Genomic DNA, 21623 nt, shown 5'->3' on the forward strand with positions numbered 1-21623 from the left:
ATATAATAAATTTTTTTAAAAACTTAAAACACTACAAGTCCTTACCTTATGGATCGAGGCTAAGTTGCTGTGAGCATCAGCAAATGCAGGATTTATCTGAATTGCTCTTGTGTAGCACTGCAAGGCACCCTGCACATCTTGCATTTCCTTCAGTGTGTTCCCCATGTTTGAGTAGGCATCAGCAAAGGTTGGACTGATTCTGTCAAAGTAAAGAGGGCAATTGTCCAATCAGAATGTCAACAGCAGTCGTCCGACAAATCAGCACAAAGCAAGTTTCCAAACACAGAAAAGGGTATGGGAAAATTTGAAATAAGACAGGCGATTTCAAAAAAAATCTCGAATACATCAGTGGAAGGATATATCAGTGTTGTATAAAAGGGAAAATTATCCAGTTTCTGTGAAATATACTACACATTTAGAAAAAGGCCTTACAAGCAGCCTAATAACCCACTTCCTAACACAAAGCTATGTTTCTGATCCTGCAAAGAGCAGCAAGTATCTCGCTCATGTTGCTGAATACCCAGCAAAATCAGCCATGGGCATCCACATGGCTGAAAGATGGTGACAAAGCAGATTAAGTTTTTCTTCATATTTCTTCTCCACCCAATTTCACATTCATAGTTTTTTTTTAAATTTTGCCCAATGATATGCCACATTACCCAAATCAAAATACAGGTGCTGAACCAAAATTCGGATAGAAGTTCTTTACTGAAGAATGAATCACACTCTTTCGTCATATTTTTACATTATTGGCATCCACCTTAGCAAGATTTTAATACTAGAACCACAGAATAATTATGGCACAAAAGGAGGCTATTCAGCTCATCATGTCCATGCCGGCTGAAAAAACTAGCAGCCCAATCTAATCCCACCTTCCAGCACCTAGTCCATAGCCCTGCAGGTTACTTCAGGTACATGTCCAGGTACCTTTTAAAATAATTGAAGGTTTTTGCCTCCACCACCATTCCTGGCAGTGAATTCCTGACACCCACCGCCCTCTGGGTGAAAAGGATCCTCCTCACGTCCCTTCTAATCCTTCTACCAATCACCTTAAATCTGTGTCCCCTGATAATTGACCTCCCTGCCAGGGGAAACTACTTTATATTTAGCATACAAGGCTACGGGCCAAATGCTGGCAAATGGGATTAGAGTAGTTAGGTGCTTGATGGCCAGCACAAACAAGATGGGCCGAAGGGCCTGTTTCTGTGCTCGATAACTCTATATTACAATTGTCTTTTGTGATTTTCAGAATCAATTCTATAACATTCTAGTGGTTTGCATGCTCAGGCAGTCAAGCCACTCTCTGACTGAACTACATCACTTTTCTCACAGATAATTAATCTTTCAAAGAACTCTCCATGAGCCACTCCAGTCCTCCACAGCTCTAAACTTTTATTGAAAAAGGTGTATTTTACTGCTGTGCCATTATTTCTTGCGGTACATATGTTGAATGAAAGTTCACTAATGAATTGCAATTGGCCCAACACAATATTTTAATATTCATTAAAATTATGAATCCATAATAAACAAAGCCAAGTTCATCAAAATTTCTACTAAATCACCTGACTGACTGTTGGAGTAAGACAAATATTTGATGCATCATGCAGGGCACCTCATGCAAGCAAGCGGGCAGTTACCTGATAGCCTCCTTATAATGCATTAATGCCTCCTGTAGTTTTCCCTGCTGCTGCAGCACACTGGCCAGGTTTGAATGGGCAGCTGCAAATTCTGGAAATACCTGCAACATCCAAAATAGCCTGATGACTCGGTTTTCCAACATTCTATGGACTATAAACAGATGCAGTTCAGCAAGAACTAAAAAATTAAAAGACAAAAACGTTCAGAACGGTGAAATATTTGGGGTGAAGTGATTGTGACACACCTTCAAGTCAATCAAAAAATGGTAGTAGGCGAGTCTGAAACAGGATATATGAATTTGTCTGAAACAAAATATATGAATTATATAATAAATTCTCACTTTTAAATCGGCATCTTCAACCATTCCACTACATTTTGAAGGGGGTGGGGTATCAGGGAAAACGTTAGCTCTCAATAGATCAATTGTTAAAGATGGCAATATAGTCAAGTCAGACAAGGAAAGGCCCAGGATTGATACCCAGTTTCAGCAGATGTTACTACTCTTAGTCAGGAAGGCACATAGGTTGCTACAATTGGCCCCAGAGCCCCAAACTACAGTAGGTTTGAACACTAGGCTAGTCACTCCTGCTGAAGAGGGTTCATGTGTGGATATCAAAATAAGGAAAATGCCAGGTTCATTTGTGGTGGCACGAACAGTCAAAAACCTGCTAACATATACTTCACACGTAAAAAATTCCTACATTGGTAATGTACCACAAAGTGTTTAGTGCCAATCGAAAGGTATGACAAAATTACAAGTCAGTACATAAACCCTTAAGTAAACGCAGCACCATTAATGAACTTTCTTAAAGTCATCACCATTCTGGTAGCTTAAGTAGTACTATACCAAGTACCCAGCTACAAAAGTTGTTCCCCTTTCATCTCACCTCCAGAGCTTTCCGATACAATCGTACAGCCTCCTCAATGTTCCCTTGTTCCCTTTTGATATTGGCCAAGTTGTTGAGAGAGTCTGCATGTGTGGGACAGAGACGCAGTGCCGTATTGTAGCACTCCTCTGCTTCAGCAACCTGTCAGGGAGAGAATGCTCGGATCAGCAAGTAACTACCTTCTAATTACACAAGCAGCCCCTTTTCACCACACAAAATGCAGGAGCAAAGGTTTATGCAAAGGGGTGGTTTCCCTATCCATCTGCTTCCCGATCTCCCCATCCACCCAGCAACCTTCAACATTTACCTTTCCAAAACACATGCTTTTCCCTGCATTCATTCAACTATTTTTGCTCATTTCATTCTTCACACAAGTGGCAAGAGGAGTCTTTTCTGTCCAATAAGGACATTGTATACTTCTTAAATTATGAATTCAGAATTGTTAAAATTGTTTACACACAATGCACAGCCTGCAGCACTGTCAATTCCCCCAAATGCTTACATTTCCCTTCTCCTTCAATGCATTTGCCAGGTTACAGTAGGCATCTGGAAAGTGAGGCTGCAGTTCAATGGCTCTTCTGTAAGTGTCAATAGCCAGATCAATCAGCCCTTGTTCATAATAGACACAAGCCAGGTTTCCATGAACAACTGCGTGATTAGGACTCAGGCTCAGTGCACGCAGGTATGCAGCCACTGCCCTAGGGAAAGGGAAACACATGACATAAGCAATACAAAGAACATAACGGATAGTCAATCTGCCTTATGATTTAAACATTCGAGTGATGTTGCAGCGATGCTCACAGTGAGTGGGGAAGGATACATTGTTTCTCTGATCACAACTACATTCTACCAAGTAATGAATAATGTATAAGATACAAGAATTTAAGTTTGATATATTTTCATTTTCTCCAACATATTTGACCCATTCAGAACCAGTATTTTTTTTCCTACACTGTCAGCCTCTGACATTAGTGGTAATACATTGAGCTGGAATGAGAACTGGCTGGCAGGACGTAGGTAAAAAGTAGTTTTAGACGGATTTGGATCTGTTTGGAGACTGAAACGAGATGGGGGCAGGCGGCAGTGGAGTAAAGTGGGAGCAGGATCAGGGCATTCTAGCACATACATCTCCAAAAGGTACATATGCAATGTTGCAATTTGATAGCTACAGCAAATAGGGTTTTGGAGCGTATTCAGAGGACAACTGAACACAAGACTGGGAATGCTGTTTTGTCCTTGTACAAGACCTTGTTCAGGTGTCACCCAGAATACTGTGTCCAGTTTACATCTCTTCACATGGTGGGTGGTGATGTCGTTTTGGAAAGGGTGCAGAGGAGGAAAATTAGACTAATTTCCCAGTATAAAGCATTTTAGTTATCAAGATAAGCTAAAATTACAATTCTACACTGGAAAGAAGCATAGCCTTCGGGGTGATTTAATTTAGGTTTACAAAATGATGGAGGGAATAAATTATGTTGCAGTTGACAGCTTGTTCCAATTAAATATGTTGGGGAGGATCAGAGGCCACAATTTTAACTTGTGTAAAGCCAGATCTATGTTAAATGTCAGAAGGTGGTTCTTTTCCCAGAGAAGAATGGGCCTCTGGAACAGGCTTCCTTCTTGGATGCTGATTCACTGAACTCCTTTAACTAAGAGCTGGACCTGTTTCTGTTTGGAGTGGACATCAACTCTCAAAACAAATGGGAGGCACTGTGGGGAATTCTGAGCCAGAGCAATTGCCTGGACCCGTTTTGATTGCCGAGATGGGTTGGCGAGTAATTTCTCAGATTTTGCCGCCTCCCCAGACCCCTTGAAATGGACTTTGGTTTTTAACCTTCCCAAGAGAAAACATGATTTTGGGTGAGGTGCAAAGTCCATATATTGTGATGGTAGGACAGGCGGGATTGACAGATTGACCTTTCCATCATAGGTCTGCATATGAACAATCATTCCTTCAACTGAATGTAACTCTTCTTGTGGTCCATTTTGTTTTCACATTGTTGCAAATCATAACTCATTATTAAGTCACCAAATCATGCTTAAGTAACCATACTTTCTACTTCCCTCTGCAAACATTTGTTATTTTTTCAAACTGCCCCAAATTCAAGGTCAAATGTTTACACAACAAAAACTTGAATATAATCCATTAAGTAATAATGGGATTCAATTATGTTTCCTATATTCTAGCATATTTCCCATGGTGTTGCTCCCCATTAGATTATAAGCACAGGAATATTATACCATGTTAATGCTTAATGTATTAAGCTGCCTATGCAACTTTGTGACCCTGCAAGGCCATAAAGTACAAATACTGAACCTTAAGGTGCAGAGATCAGTCCAGCCTAACTTCTTTCGACTCCTGAAGTCAATTAGATGATATTTTTTATTTGCAGAGTTGTTCCTGTATTCTACAAAATATTTTAATATGTTTTGTTTTAAAAAAAGTGAATTTTTCTGATGTTTTCTGCAGTCCTACTGCTGCCTCAAGACAATGCTTCACCTGTTCCTGTAATACAGTAGATTTGCAATATATTGCACATGACTGACGGGCAAACATATGTAATTAGTAAAAAGATGCAGGCCTTACTAATATTAGTTACAATACTGACCTACCATTCTTTATATGCTAAGAATAATGTTGTCCTGCATTTCCCAAAATCTTATTTCCAGTTATTCTCTGTATTGGTGCATCTACAGCATTTACTTAAGGTGTCAGCTGTAACTCAGTAGGAACACTCTTGCTGCTGAGTCAGAAGATTGTGGGTTCAAGTTCCACTCCTGAGACTTGAGCACACAATCCAGCCTGGCATACATAGTACAATACCAAGGGAGTGCTACACTGTCTGAGGTGTGGTCTCTCACCACATTCCAGGCCTGGCTTCCTGACCAAAACAAATAGCTCAAGGTCAGAATTAAGACACCTCAAAACATCTTTCTCTGGCCCCAAATCAAACATCACTCCTATTCAGCAATACACAAAAAAAATTCATCACCCAAAACATTTAGTGTAAATTAGTATCTAAGAACTGTAGTTATACAGAAGTAATGTGAAAACTACAACTCCCATGATACCTTTCTTATGCATACACATAATTTGTCAACATAAGCTGGAAATTTCTAACACCCAGGTAACATTTCCAACTGAAGTCCCAAATAGAAAAGGCAGCACTAAGCACAGGGCACTCATGCATGAAAGCAGGAGACTATATAGGTAAACACCCCATTTGGTGCAAAATACTTCGAGATATCCTGAAGATATGAAATGGCACTATATAAATACAACTTTAATATACATGTACAAACTACTGAGCCTTGGTGTTGCTCATACTAAGTTTCATAAGAACAGTCATGCTATTCAAGTAGCATTTTCATCACTGGGGGCAACCTTTGGAAATCAGTAGCTGGAGTGGAACCAGGATGTAGCAGTACTGCATTCACATCCCTTATTCTTGCAACAATTTGAAGGTGTCCCAGGTTGCATAGCACTGTAGATATTGATTTTGCAAGTACTAGGGCAGTTACTGGCATCTAGGAACTCAGATAAGGTGAGGCGGTGCTGCTGAAGAGGTCCAGTGTGTACATGTGGCGGCGCATAGCACTGAGTGTGGATCTCAGGATGCGGGGAGAAGAGCAGTCCGAGGAATGTTGTATTTCTCGGAGATACCTGTAATCCTAGGTGGATTCAAAACATGATGGGTGAAACTGCAGTTGGAATCCATTTACCGATTAGGCACACTAAAGCCTGCCGGACTGAACATTGAGTTCAATAATTTCAGAGCATGACAGGGACCCCCCCCCGCAATTTACTTCTGTTTTTAGTTATTTTTTCTTTGTATTTATTTTATCTTAGTTTGCCTACCCACTTTTTTTTCATGTTTGTGCTTGTGGATGTTCAGTTTTCGTCCATTAACACCCTATCTGTACTAATGCTTTGTCTTTCAACACACCATTAACATATTGTTTGCTTTTGCTCCATGACCTTCTGGTCAGTTATTCTCTGTGACCTTGTCCTATCAACACCTTCTCCTTTGTTATCTCTTGCCCCACCCCCGCTTTACTTGCTTAAAACCTTTCACATTTTAATATCTGCTAGTTCTGAAGAAGGGTCACTGACCTGAAACGTTAACTCTGCTTCTCTCTCCACAGATGCTGCCAGACCTGCTGAGTATTGCCAGCATTTCTTGTTTTTATTTCAGGTTACTTTTTCTTATCTGACTGGTCAATCAGGATTTTCGTTTGTTAGTTATTACATTCATAATAGCAGTTTTCTAGGCACTAAATTCACATCTGACTTATGGATTTCCTATTTTTTCAGTTCCGTTTTTCGCCATTTTGCTTTGACCAAATCAAATTATAATGGCAAAACACGCGACAAAGTGTCTATGTTAGATACAAGTCTTATTAGGTGTGTGTGTAGGCTTCTCCAAGAGAATACGTATAAATAAACCATCGTTTGTCCTTTTTCTTTTATATAGGCACTGTTATTTATTCTCCCTAATTCCTCCTTCCCTCAACTCCTGCCCTCTTTTCTGCTTTATCATCCACCTTATCATTTTCAACAGCTTTTCTTTCCCCTCTATTCTCTGCCCCACTCTTCGTGTCTCTCCTCCCTTACCTTCCTATTCTTTCTTTCTCTTTTGTCTCAGAGGGGAGAAAGAGGCAAGAGGAGAAAAAAAAAATGGGGCAAGGAGCAGAATTGAGGGGACGAAATGGTGCTCAGTAGGGGATTACAGAGTTCCCTGTGTATTTTCATTTACAGGATATGGACATTGCTGGCAAGGCCAGCATTTACTGACCTCAAAAAGGGTGTGAGTGAGACGCCTTCTGAATACAACTGAGTAGCTTGCTAAAACCATTTCAGAGAGCAGTTAAGAGTTAACCACATTGCTGTGGATTTGGAGTAACATAGGCCAGACCAGGTAAGGACAGCAAATTTCCTTCCCTAAACATCATTAATTTCAACAATCCGGGAGTTTCATGGTCACTATTACATTCCAAATTTATTTAATTAACAGAATTTAATTTCTCAGCTGCCATTTTAGGGTTTGAAACATTTTCTTCAGATCGGTAGTCAGTCCAGTATCATAACCAATAAGCCTGGTGCTGCTTCTGAGTGCAGGTCAGGTCCTAAACTACACCAATGGCCTATCAAAGCAGGAGACAGAGAAATGTTACTAACTGTTTTTACTGGTGAATATAGTTTGGTGGTAAACTAGTAGCTGTTTTGAGGGTGGAACCATAGTGACCACCAGGCAACTGTCAACACTAAAGTTCCTGAAGCAGTGATTCGAAAAGTGGATAGCAAGGACAAAAAATTTTTTTAAATCAAAAATGGAATCATGAGAAGAAAAGTAGGGATGGGGGTGAAGAATGGAGGAGAAGGAAAAAAGGGAAGCAAGAAGATTTGGTGCAATTACTATTCAGCTACTCAGTTCATGAGACTCGAGATTTAGGACAGAATGAGCAACATTTGGCAAACAATTGCTGGGGGGGGGGGATGAAAATAATAAGACAATGAGTCCAGATAATACTAATTTAAATATTGAGACATAAAAATTTAAAGAACATTGCTATTAATACTTGCTATTCCCAATAAAGTAAGAAAACCCTTGCTGATATTGGAGTTGCATTGGTGCAGAGCCACCTTATGGCCAGGGTGCAGAATCGATTGTAAACTTTAGCCTTCTATAGCAGCTGAATAGGCTTTAATTAATGGTAGCTTAACACCTCTCCTCCATCACATTATCTAAAGGCATCAACATGAATTTTAGGTAAATCCACTGTAAAAATACAACAACTGTTGACATAGAGATTTTCAGAACACTGAGACAGAATGTTATGACCCAGCCTTTAGAGGAGAAAAATGGGGAAGAGGAAAATGGAGAGGAGCACATCAACAATCACACTGTTAAGCCCAACAGGAGCAGTTGTAATGTGTCCTCATTTATATAGCAAACCAACACAATACTGTTAATAGTCATTTAGCAAATATACTGGTAGGCTACCATAACATTCAGGTTAAAAGAATTGAAATTCTTCATTTCTTTGCTCACCTGTCAAAAATGCGAGCCTCTTTCAGAACATTTCCCAAGTTGATGTAAGCATCCAAGAAATTGGGATCCAAGGTAACAGCCTGGAATTCAGTTATAATACATCAAAAGTTCAATGAATAAAGCTATTGCATTTCTACACAACTTAGAACAAAATTTTCGACTGTTAATACCATTACTGTTTTGTAATGCTGAAGGTCAAGGTTCTAAAAAAAAAGCATTGTGAAGAAGCAAACTGAAAAAATCTAATACGCACTGGGTTTAGGTACAGGATGAGGAACTGTACAACACTGACATCATATTTCTCAATAACTGAATTCCACTTTAAAAGGTTCCTTAAAAATCCAATTAATAGTCCTTTTAAAATAAATCTGCCCCTCCACTCTTAGATATAGGCTTTGGGTGCATGTGAATTTATCCTGCGACATACAGTAGCACAAGAAGAATCACAAAATCTGACATATTTCAGTTATATCAATTAATAAGCAAAACATTTAACAATATTTAGTGGACAGTGGGGTGGAACAGCAAAGTTACTTCAAACAACTCAAGAACAAATGCATGGCTCATGGAAATACCCTCCATCCAAACAAGAGACACCAAACTCCCATTGAGTTATCCACTCTTACAGTCAGCATCTCTCACGACAACACTAATTTCATCTGAGGCTTTGAGCCTTCCTGCAGTGATGGATGCTGCATTCAATGGAATTAATTAGAGTATTGATAAGATGGTACAAACACGCAAAGGATCAGCCTTTGTATATTACTGAGCCACACAAACAGGGGAAGTCTCAGGTTCATTCCCTGATCTGTGCTGTGTTAGTTTATCTCACCGCATGGGACCGAAAACTGATTTCAGTGCCATTAACGCTGATGGGGAGAGAGGAAGAAAAATAAAAAATACTTTGAAATTTTTAACACTAAAAATTTCATAGTGCTTTACAGACCCGCATATTGAATATGGATACTGATCTGGGAAAGAGACAATTAGAATGGGTAAGCAAAAACTTAAGAGATGAGTTTTTAAATATACTTCAACAGGCAGGCACAGGGAGTTAGGGGAAGAATTCCAAAATATAGGACCGAAGCTGCCAACCACGGAATAAAGTGAGGAGGAGTGCACAAGAGGCTGACACAGGGCGGCACAGTGGCTAGCACCGCAGCCTCACAGCTCCAGCGACCCGGGTTCAATTCTGGGTACTGCCTGTGTGGAGTTTGCAAGTTCTCCCCGTGTCTGCGTGGGTTTTCTCTGGTTGCTCCGATTTCCTCCCACAGCCAAAAGACTTGCAGGTTGGTAGGTAAATTGGCCATTATAAATTGCCCCTAGTATAGGTAGGTGGTAGGGAAATATAGGGACAGACAGGGATGTGGTAGGAATATGGGATTAGTGTAGGATTAGTATAAAAGGGGTGGTTGATGGTCGGCACAGTCTCGGTGGGCCGAAGGGCCTGTTTCAGTGCTGTATATCTAAATAAAATAAAAAATAAAAGAACAGAAGGTTCTGGGGAGGGGCTAAAGTAATATAGGATAGGAAGAGTTTGCAGAGAAAGGGTGGGATGAAGTCATGCAGGGATTTACAGACAAAAATTTGAAACTTTATATATTGGGGTTGAGGAGCTGATATGCGTTAGCAAGGAATGGATGATGGCAAATAGGGCTTAGTGCAGGACAACTGAAGATCGAATAGCCAGGCATCAGACTCCCAATCAATACCAATCCAACCTCCTAGAAAGTGTGCACATTCAAGGATTAGGCAAGGACACTACTGGGCTCAGTAGTTAAGCTTTCTCCTATGGTCAAGTAAACTGCTAATACCCAGCAGTGAGTATCCTTGGAAAAGGACACGGTAAACTTTAAGAATAACATTTTCACTGGCTCTTCGAATGAATGGTATCTGCATTTTTTTCAAGCTCTAATATACTAAAATTGGACCCTTCAGCATTTAATAAAACTAATTCAGCAGCAAAAACTCCTTAAAAAAATACGCACACTTTCCATTTCATTTTTTGCACTTTGGGGAGTGGTGTTGGAGGGAGTAGAGGGGATGGTCACATCGAAAACAACTAGGAAACTGGTTACAGAACAGGGCCAGGCTAACATGCAAACATCTGAAAATGAACACCAAAACAGCCAGTTACTAAACACAAGCAGTCTGCCTTGATGCAATAACCCTCATTGCAACTGTTTGTTCTTGACATGTGGGCAACACTGCCTATCACTAGTTTCCTTGAGGTGGTGAACCTACTTGCAATGATCATTTGTGCAATCAAGTGCCTTGTTACAACACTTAATTTGGGCATTGACTACACCAGTGTGTTGGGATGGAGCACTGTCCAGAAGACAGACTAACTCATGGTGGTAGATTTCCTCCCTTGAAGGACATTATTGAAGCGATTGGGTTTTAAGATAACCTGGCAGATTTCATTGTCATGTGTTCTGCTACTTACTCACAAAGGCAGATGCTTCCCCAAAGGAGGATAGAAAATAGAAAATATCTGAGGGAAAGTCATCCTCATAAGATAGACCATCTGTCTACGGTTGCTGTGCATCAAAATGGATGTATGTGTGTGTGCGCACGCACAAGTGTGTTGCATTTAACTTCATAACTTTTCACGGTGAGACTTGATAACGAAACCTCTGGGCTGCTACCCCAATACCACAAATCACTACATTACCATACTCAATTGAAAGATGATCCAAAATGTACCCACTTACTGAGCTGATGCAGAGAAGGCCCTATGACCCCAACTTATAAGAACCCAATATTTGAGAAGTCAGCTACCAAGTTAATTCTTAAAATTAAGAATGCTTGAGTATTTTTCAAAAGCATACCACACCACTGACATGTGGAGAACTGGAAACCTGTCTCAGTAGCAACAGCATGGTTTAGATCAGGAACCTGTAGTGTTAAATCATAGACTACCTAGTGTGTAAAGCATTTGTTTTTGACTTATTGACATGATAGGGCCGATATATGAACAGAAGTCAGTTTACAGTGGATATAAAGAAGAAAATCATATAACAATTACATCTCTACTGCACAATAAACATTGCGAATTTACTCAGGCTTCCAACTCATAACCCTCATATCAACTATGACACATAACACTTTTCATCTGCAAACTCTCCTAAAAACACAAAACAATTCCTGTAAAATTCTGGGCAGGAAAAAAAAACAGTAGGGTGGTATAATTCATCGAGTTCCCAAATTCTTTAATTCAACTGTCCAGCAGAGTTAGATGCTTCCCCAAAAGGACAGAAAATATCGAAGGGAAAGTCATCTCAGATTAAGATAGACCATCTGTCTACGGTTGCTGTATATCAAAATGGATGTGTGTGTGCAAGTGTGAGAGACACAGCGTGCATCCACACACACAGAGCTGGACAAGAAATGTACATGTTCAGGATTAGTGCAAAGAAGCACTTTTGCAAGCCCAGTACCTAGAATGGTCTTCCAGGAGATTAGAAACTCAAATTATTCAAGACACCATTAGAGAATGTAATAGAGATGGTAGGTTTCAATAGAAGGATAAGCTAGATGTCAAAAATGGCCTACTCATCCGTACATAGCTTTTAGGAGATCAAAACTAAATATAAACCAAAGCTTAAAAGTTTTTTGAGACATCAAAGTGCACATGTTACCCATCACACTTTTGCTTGGAGGGAATATTTAAGTGTGCGGTGGAACGGTCTGATCGCTTACCTTTTCAAAGTGGTGGATAGCGAGCCAGATCTCTCCCTGGGCATTAAACACACACCCGAGGTTGCTCCAGGCAACAGCGAAGTTTGGCTGAGTTTCAATCGCTTTCAGGTAACAAGCCTTAATTAAGTTTAATTGAAATGAGAGCAGGAACCAGGAAGAAGGGATAGGAGATTTGTAACAAAGATTGAAAGAAGGGAAAAGAAAACTTTATTAGTGCTCATTCTCACAACAGCCAAAAGTGAGCCTGCAGCAAAGGCTAGCGCTGAATTCGCTCACTGGCCCCATGAGAGCATGCGCAAAAAACCTCAACCCACATGCAGCTAGTCATTTTTCAGTTATGAAGTGTGGAATAATACATTTCTCTCTTCCATTGCAACTTACTCCATAATCAAACTTTTCAAAAACAAAATAAAACTTCTGCACTGTCCGCTGCCGAACCTAACAACTTGCCCAATTTCAGAACTTTTGTCCCCAATGAGTTTATGCGGCAGTTTTATTAGCAGAGATTATATCCTTTTCCTCTACAAAGTTTAGTGACCTGACCAGCTTAGGTTTTACAGAAAGTACTATTCAATATACCAAGGGTTTTGAACGGTTCTAATCACACATTATCAACTGTCTGTGAGTTTCTTAAAACCAGGGGTTTTCACTATCTGTAAGAATATGTTGCAGAGTGCACAACCTCAAATGACAGTGCTGGATGAAGATAAAGGTCCCTGTAATGCAAAGCGCTATTGCCAATGCGCCATGCACGGCCCTGCAACATGTTGCAGTGGCGGCACCAGTTCGCAGGCGCAGATTTGAAAAAAAAAATTTAAAAAAAGAAACTGCAGCACAGCGCACCGCAAGCGCAGACGCAAAACTGCAGAGTAAATAGCCAGCTGAAATTTTTACCACAGGTAGTCCGCAGCACTTCATACCTCAGGCACAGTAAAGGAATTACTAGAGATACAGGTGCTAACTTGCCCAGGCTGTGAATTGAATACACAATGCCAATTTCACTGTACCCAAGAAGAAATAACTCAACATTAAAGTCAAGCATTAAAACTAAAAATCCCTAATTCAATCAATATTAAGAACTTTAGCTAGAATTCACAGAACTCAAAAATTAAAAAAAGTGTATCACTACATTGGGGCAGCTGTGTAAGGCTGTGCTGTGGACATTGTTCTTTTGATGCCAGTCAGAATTAACTGGCACCAGCAACAACCTGGGCATTTCACTCAGAACTATCTAAGGTAGACGCTCAGCCAGCCATCTACTGAATAACGCTGGCGCACGCAGGCGCATCGCCGCGCAGCCTATGCGTTACTGCAGGCTCACAGCGCATGATCAGTAGAGCAGAACGCTGCAAACCAAACAAAGAGGAAAGAAATTAACAAAATCAGTAGTTAGAAGCTTTACTGGTACTTTGTAGAGCTATTGCCAATTTTACTTTTTAAATTAATTTTCTCTAAGACAGTGGCTACTACTTTAAAAACATGTATCAAGTTCAACAATTTTTCTTCCAAATTACAGTTTTTTTCCCATTTTTAAAAAGTAAATATAAATACTTATTTATTTAGACACTTTTTTTTGGAAGCCACGAGACAGAAGAACTCAGGCATGGAGGCAAATTGTTTGTGGCAGTGCTACAAACCCGTTACCATTATTTCATCTCATTTTCAGGGTAGTCGATGATGGGAAGAGCAGACGGTGTCACCCCTAGATCCTGGCCTCGAGCTCCGGTCAGCGAGGCACCTACAGGGGAGAGCTTTCACCCGCCTGAAACCTTCTATGTATAATATCAATCATGAAAACGAAAAAGACAAATAAGAAAGACAAAATAGTTAGTAAAGAGTCCAACAACATATTCCTGGATTTGTTCTAAAATGCAATCTTCTGAAAGAAAAGAAATACAACATTTTCACATATATGTTCCAATGCAGTTAATGTGTTTAGCTTCATTTCATGCAAAGTGCTGTAATGTACAACTGCATCTGATAATGATATGTTAGGGCACCAACTTTGTGAAACAAAATACAAGTCGGTGGTCCTCTAAGAAAGCTTCTAATCACCAAACAAAAGAAAATGGCAAAGGAAAATAAAAAGGTTTGGTTACCACCTGTCCATTTGGAGAGGTTGTGAATAAATTTTGCCTATCCAAACTGGAAACATACCCAGTCTGGAGGGTCATTCTCAGACTCCTTTATGTGCCAGACAGCCTCAAATTCAAGGAAGAAAGGGCCTTCATACATTACAAGGGATAGTTCTAATTTACAACCCAACTACACTGCAAATCTGCTGGTTTTGTCTTTTAAATGTACCGATCAGAGCTTTAAATGAAATCTCATTTTATACTTCATTGAACGAAACATCTAACTATCACCTTTCACCGCTGAAATAAAGAAGTCAGCATCCAGGAGCAAGCGCAGTCTCACTTTATACAGATTGAAGCCACAGTGGAATGCACTGAAAGTTAGCTCTCCATTCAACGGCCTGTGGGCTGAGGCACTATTTACCCCAAAGATCTTTCACCCCCCCCCCCGTACAGCCACCCTCTTTCCCACCCCCCCACCCCATAAGCACACATACACAAAGTCAAATGGACAGCTACGCTGCGCAGACACTCCACTTTGCAAGCGCGCGGGACTCAGAATGACAGGCTGAGGGACACTGGACGGGGTCCCCCTCTCCTCCCATTCTGTGCCCCTCAGTGGCTTTGCATAAGGTGGCTTTTAACTCTCCAAAAGGCTGTATTTATATGTATATATACACATGTATATACATACATATATATATATCCATACACATACATTAAATGAGAATTTGAATAATGGGTGATCAACACCACTTTAAATCCAGGACTAAACTACATCAGAAAGAAATTCAACTGCTAGAAGCCACCTTATTAACTGAGCAAATCTGGTACATCGGTTCATTTCTCAAGACTAAACCAGCACTGAAGAAACAAAGCTGTCAACTCAAAATTTGGGATCTTGAATGGTGATTTCAGGCATTACTAATGCAGCCTTTCTTCCCATTAATGTTGACGGTCTGGGTGAGGGATGCATGTGGTGAAAACAGCTGCCATTCGTCTCTGTAATGGAGACAGGATTAAAAGCAGAGGACTGCACTAAGTCACACTGTTGCAGCCAATCCTTTTCAGGAACTGTCTTTACTTAGTTATGGGAGTCTTATTTTCTTACTACACTTGTTCAGTCAGAATTCTCCAGTCATCTCTGGTGCTAAGGTGTACAGTTGATCATCTTCCACAGTTACTATCCAGTCAATGTATCTACCAGTTAGGATAATGGATTGCTATCATGATTTGATCTGTGAAAGTTTATCTTGACAATATGGTCCAATTAACAATAACACTTACCTTGGCTTCTTCTAAGCGACCCAGGGCTTTAAGGAGGTTCCCCAGGTCACTGCGAACACAATACAAATCCTGCAAGAGAACAGCAATAGGTTTATTCATGATTTATGAAATTTGGTATCTGAAGAACCTTTTTTTTTCCCATTATAAATATCACAAAAATCTTACTATGAATCTCGATAAGGGATGGGCAATAAATGCTGGCCTTGCCAGCAACATTCACGCCCCAAGAACGAATTTAAAAATTGGATCAGATACTATTAATAACAATTACATTTTTTTTGCTCCTTAGCTGATTTGTTGCTGAAACATGAACACTTTCACCCAGCTGTCTCATTTTCTTGTGTCCATTGTTCCTACCTAAGCTATGTACAGCAGCCTTTAAGTGCAAAGTAAGCTACTCAGAGGCTCTAATTCCACTTTGTTTCAATACATCACTTCAACCAAGTATCATTCAGTTTTTGGACTATAGCACTGCAGGAGAGCTAACTACCTAACATATTTTAAGTTAGCTTTCTGCAAGATCACTTTCTGCACAGTTAATTATTTAGAAACTGAACAAATGTATAGCTACATGGACAAAAAAAAAGACAAAAACACAGGCAGTTTGACCTACAGGTGAGATTTAATTGCAGCTTAAACCTTTTAGGTATATTACTAACAAGTCTCTGGTGGCACTGCTCACATTCCATTTTCTAACAGTAGAAGTGTTCATACTATGTGACTAACGTTGATTTAAATTAACTACGTCACCTTCTACTTTTAATCGCACTGCAAGATTTTTGCTTCAATCAAATTTCATGACCACTGTTTCGTAAAAACAGTGAGTGGCTTTTATATCTATCAATACCTTTCTATTCAATGCATAGAAAACCTTACAGTGGCAAAACCTCCTTTCAACTTATTATATACCAGGTACAGATTGATAACGAAAACAGCCTCTGCTAATTTGCTAATGTTGTAATTATACCCTCCTAGCAATGGAGTCAAGACAGCACCTCCACTGGTTGCAGGATGCAATTACAATTTAAAGAAGTTTACATTATAGTTTGCATTATAAATGGGGACATCGGAATTGATAATTGTATGACTTTAGATTAGCAACTGGATTATGCCTGCATGCCCTTATCCAAAGGCACTTCATAGGAGCATTATAAACAAGCTAAGACATTGAGCCACAAAAGGAAATATTAGGTCAAGTGACCAAAAGCTTGGTCAAAGAAGTCGGTTTTAAGGAGTGTCCTGAAAGAGGAAAGCGAGGAAGAAGCGCGGATAGGTGTAGGGAGGGAATTCCAGAGCTTAGGGCCTAGGCAACTAAAGGCAGTCTACCAAAATCGGGAAGGCTCAAAAGGCCAGAATGAGAGGTGTGCTGATATCTGAGGGTTGTGGGGCTGGAGGAGATTAAAGAGATAGGGAAAGGGCAAGGCCATGGACGGATTTGAAAACAAAAATGAAAATTTTAAAATCAAGATATTGCTTGACCGGGAAGCAATGTAGGTCAGTGAGCACGAGGTGATGGGGAATAGGACTTGGTGCAAGTTAGGATATGGGCAGCAGAGTTTTGGATTACTTCAAGTTTACGGAGAGTAGAATGTGGGAGACCAGCCTGGAGTGCACTGGAATGGTCAAATCTAGAGGTAATGAAGGCATGAATCATGGTTTAATTAGCAGATAAGCTGAGACAGGGGCAAAATTAGACAATGCTACAGAGGTGCAAAAAGGTGTTCTTAGCAATGGAGCAAATAGGAGGTCAGAAGCGCATCTCGGGGTCAAATGCAACATTAAGGTTGTGAACAGACTGGTTTAATCTCACTGCTGCCAGAAAGAGGGATGAAGCTGGTACCGAAGAAACGGAGGTTGAAGTGGAGACTGAAAACAATGGCTTCAGTCTTCCCAAAAAATTTAGTTGGAGGAAATTTCTGCTCAACTAATACCAGATGTCAGATAGCTAGTCTGACAATTTAGCAACAGTGGAGAAATTGACAGGGGTGATGGTGAAGTAGAGCTTGGTGTCGTCAGTATGCATGTGAAAACCAAAACTGTGTTTTTGGATGATATCGACGAGGGGCCACGTGTAGGTGAGAAATATTGGGGGGCCAAGGATAGATCCTTGGGGGACAGCAGAGGTTAACAATTTAAGAGCAGGAAGAGAAGCCATTGCAAGCGATTCTCTGGCTATGATCAGATAGATAAGAATGGAACCAGGTGAGAACAGTCCCAAGCAGCTGGACAAAAGAGGCTTTGGAGGATGGTGTGGTCAACTGTGTCAAATGCTGCAGAAAGGTCAACAAGAATCAGGGAATGTTTACATTTGTCACAGTCACACAGGATGTCATGTGATTAAGAGCTGTTTGGGTACTGTGACAGGGGCAGAAACCTAATTGAAGGGATTCAAACATGGAGTTCTAAGAATGATGGGCACAGATTGGGAGGCAACAACATGCTCAAGGTCATGGAAAGGGAGGTTGGAGCTGGGGCAGTAGTTTGCAAGGACGGTGGGGTCAAGGGTTAGTTTTTTAAGTAGAGGGGAGATACGGCAGATTTAAAGCAGAAAGGGACAACAACTAAGAAAGAACCATTAATATTAGCTAACATGGGGACCAGGAACAGAGGCTGGTCAGTCAGCAGGCCAGTGGGAAGAAGAATTGAGGGTATACAAGGTGGGTCTCATGGACAAAAGCGAGCTCAGAGAAGGCACGAGGGTAGATAGGAGAAAAACTAGAGCAAGATGCGACTTCAGGGCTAGGGTGGGGTGAACATTAGAGGAAGTTCAGTCCAGTGGTCTAATGGGAAGGACAGGGCAGCTGATTGTCACTAAAATCAAGACCAAAGTCCATGAGCACCTCACACTTATTGTTGAAGGTGAAGGTGGAAGGAACAGGGGAAAGGGGTTTAAGATAACAGCTTGCAGTAGAGAAAATAAACTGGGGATTATCTTTGCATTCCAGGATGATCCCGGAATAGTGAGCAGTTTTAGCAGACGACAGCTGGATCTAATAGTGTTTTACGTGGTCCAGCAGATCTGGCAATGGATGGCTAAACCAGTTAGCCGCTATATCCTTTCAAGTCTACATCCCTTGGACTTAAGGGAGTGGAGATGAGGGCTGCACCAGGTGGAATGGCCAGGATGAGAACGTGTAATGGTTTGATTGGGGTCTCGGACATCAAAGATGGAGGTGAGGGTGTGGCTGAGCAAATCAGTAGCTGCAGAAATGTTGCAGGAAACACAGAGGGCCAAAGGCTAGACAGTTGGGAATTTGAAAATGAAGTTGTACGTGAATTGGGGGATAGTTTTTTTCCAGGGAGGGATACATGAGGATACATGGTTAGGGTGTGGAAGGGGATGTGGGTGTTGAGTGATACAAGGAAGTGATCAGAGATGGCCTTATCTGTAACTGATACAATGAGATGAGCAAGACCACATGAGATGGCAAGTTCAAGGGGGTGACCATGAATATGGGTTGAGAAATTAATATGGAGGGAGATTTAGGGAGGATAAGAGGGCCGTGAACTCATGATGAGTTGAGTTGAAGGTTGAAATCACCAAGGATGAGAAGTTGTTCGGTGCAGAGGCTGGGGGAGAAAAGCAGTGAAGATATGTTGGTGAGAAAATTTTAATCGTATTTGGGAGGCTGATAGAGAACGATGATTTTGAAAGTGTGTTGAAAGGGGTAGAACAAGGTATGATGCTAAAAGAAGGGGAAAACGCCGGAGGGGTAGGGGGTCAGGCCAAGGTGTGATCTGGTGGTAAGTGCCACCGCGATGGTCTTGACTGGGCAAGTGGTGGAAGCTGTAGCCAGGCAGGGAGGCTTCATTAAGGGGCAAGTCATCACCCCTCAATCAGGTTTCCATTAAGGCCATGACATCAAAGCAATAATCCACAATAAATTCATGGATGGCAAGGGCCTTGTTCACAAGTGAATGGACATCCTGGAGGGAGATCCTTAGAGGGGTGGCGAGAGCTATTCTGCTTGCAACGGCAACAGGGTCAGTAGTGCGAAGGCTGAGATGGACAGAAAGAAGATTGGCAAGATTAGCCCCCAGCAGGCACACTTGACAGGAAGAGCAGGATGGGGCAATTAGGGTTGCTACTCATAATGAGCCAGCGCCAGTGCCTCGATGAGTACAGAGGATGCCAAGAGGGTCACAGAGGGAAGATGTAGACTTATCTAAGAGAGGGTAAAGCCTTCTTGAAGGCTGTACTTGGTTTTGATTTGTACAATGTCATGTAGAACAACTACCACTAAAAACATTAAATCTACACACACTTCTGGTCACCCTCTTCCGCTACAAATTCCTTCGCTAACTCGTTCCTTAGCTCTGCTTCATCTAATCAATATTCTTGGCTCACTTTCTCCTGAACTCAAATGGCATTCTTTTATCTTTTCAATTAAACTTGGGATAAAGTGGTGGATTTCACCATGTGCAGTATTTTGACTTGAACAGCTTAAAAGGGGCCTGAAGATAAAAGGGCCATCTATTCCAATTGTTAACTCATTTTGGCAGCTGAAGGTTGTGGTGTACCAACTAAATCTTCGACAGTTCTTCAGAATACTGTGGGAGCTAATGTACACTTTGGTCTTCCATATCTTTCTTAAATGACGGCAGAGTCAAAACGTAGGTTATGCTTGTGGTGTACAAGGTATGTTCCAAAAAAATTCTCCTTATAGTTGGGAACTCCTAGGTATCCAAAGGAAGGGCTTTCATCAACCTACATGCAAGATTCAGGAGAACTCCAGTCCACACCAATTAGTTTCTCAGACTCCTGAAGAAGTCCTAAGCTTTAAGATAGGCACATCTCTTTGCCAGAGCCTCTCACATTAAGTACTATTAAGCTGGCGGTGACAAGTCAGGCAGGCATGCTGTACTGATGTGACTATCTAGATTACAAAACAGATTAGGATAAAGGCAACCCTTTAGCCCAACTGATCATATTGTTCCAAGATACCAGCTCTACCCATTACAGTACTGAGTTGTACTTAAACAGGTATCATGATCTCAACCATTCTACCTGGCAAGCCATTCTGTTTATCACGTCCTATATTTTTTTTTTAAATCCTGCACCTTAAATAGGTCATTCAAAAACCTGATTCTGTGCCTTATCCCTTGCTGGTGTGGTTTATGTGAAACCATTGTTCCAAGTTACTTTCTCTATCCTAAATATTTCCTATATATACCTCTTTAAAAACAAAAATCTGAAGTATCTTTTCATGGATGGAAGGCCACAGCTATTTCAGTTATTCCACGTATCTCTCCTGACATTGGAAACCAGCCTTGTTGCTATCCTGCAGTGCCTCAAGGTGGCTGGCATATTGCAAACAGTCTTTTCACTATGCTGAAAGCACAGGTCCATTGCTTGAAACAACAACTAATGGAAGACAGTACATGAAGGCGATTGGGAATACATGCTCATATACCCAAGATTTAGTGTCTACCATAGCTGGATTAGGCATGTCATCTTGCAGCCAACTCCACGCCAAAAAGATCCTGTTTAGCTTTGCTCTTTTCATCTACTTGCCAAACAGGAAATCAAGTGCAGGTCAAAGCCTTCACGAGAAGGGCAGATACTACACTGTCTCTGGTGAAGGCTCAAATCTGCACTTGCCAAGTCACTTCCACATTCACTAACCAGGAGGAGAGAGAAGGATAAGTGGAAATTTTATGGGTCGAGTTTGCTCCAAAATGACATACCCGCTGATGGCAGATTGGAACCAAGACAAAATTCTACGGCAGACTGAAAACGATACCTACGCAAAGCACGCATGCAACTCTTTGATGACTGGTCTGGAATCTGAAGGGGCCGCTGAACAGATGGGAATTTTCCCACTCAGTTCCAGATAATCCATTCAGCAATTGCCATATAGGTAGATTGGACATGCAGCAGAAAGTTTACCCATAATGTGTTCACCAACAGAAGCCATTTCCAGCACAAGATTGCATCAAGAAATCTGAAAATAAGTGCGTCCTATGTAGCTTAAAAAATT

The 21623-nt window shown here is 41.0% G+C and overlaps 1 protein-coding gene across 3 annotated transcripts in view; it reads right to left on the reverse strand.

The window, feature by feature from the left end:
• Positions 1 to 21623, reverse strand: part of LOC137377634 (UDP-N-acetylglucosamine--peptide N-acetylglucosaminyltransferase 110 kDa subunit) — an 80310-nt gene that overhangs the window by 42557 nt on the left and 16130 nt on the right. For 2 of the 3 annotated variants that reach the window (XM_068047492.1, XM_068047491.1), the window contains exons 4-10: positions 15643 to 15711; positions 12281 to 12397; positions 8579 to 8658; positions 3028 to 3223; positions 2526 to 2666; positions 1638 to 1738; positions 46 to 199 (exon numbers count right to left, since the gene is read on the reverse strand). In XM_068047492.1, the coding sequence (XP_067903593.1) occupies positions 46 to 199; positions 1638 to 1738; positions 2526 to 2666; positions 3028 to 3223; positions 8579 to 8658; positions 12281 to 12397; positions 15643 to 15711 (858 nt within the window). Of the gene's footprint in view, positions 1 to 45; positions 200 to 1637; positions 1739 to 2525; positions 2667 to 3027; positions 3224 to 8578; positions 8659 to 12280; positions 12398 to 13924; positions 14790 to 15642; positions 15712 to 21623 lie in introns of those variants that run through there. The other variant, XM_068047493.1, reaches the window with a different exon arrangement.

The sequence above is a fragment of the Heterodontus francisci genome, chromosome 15 (genome assembly GCF_036365525.1).
Source record: "Heterodontus francisci isolate sHetFra1 chromosome 15, sHetFra1.hap1, whole genome shotgun sequence".
In the NCBI taxonomy this organism is placed as follows: Eukaryota; Metazoa; Chordata; class Chondrichthyes; order Heterodontiformes; family Heterodontidae; genus Heterodontus; species Heterodontus francisci.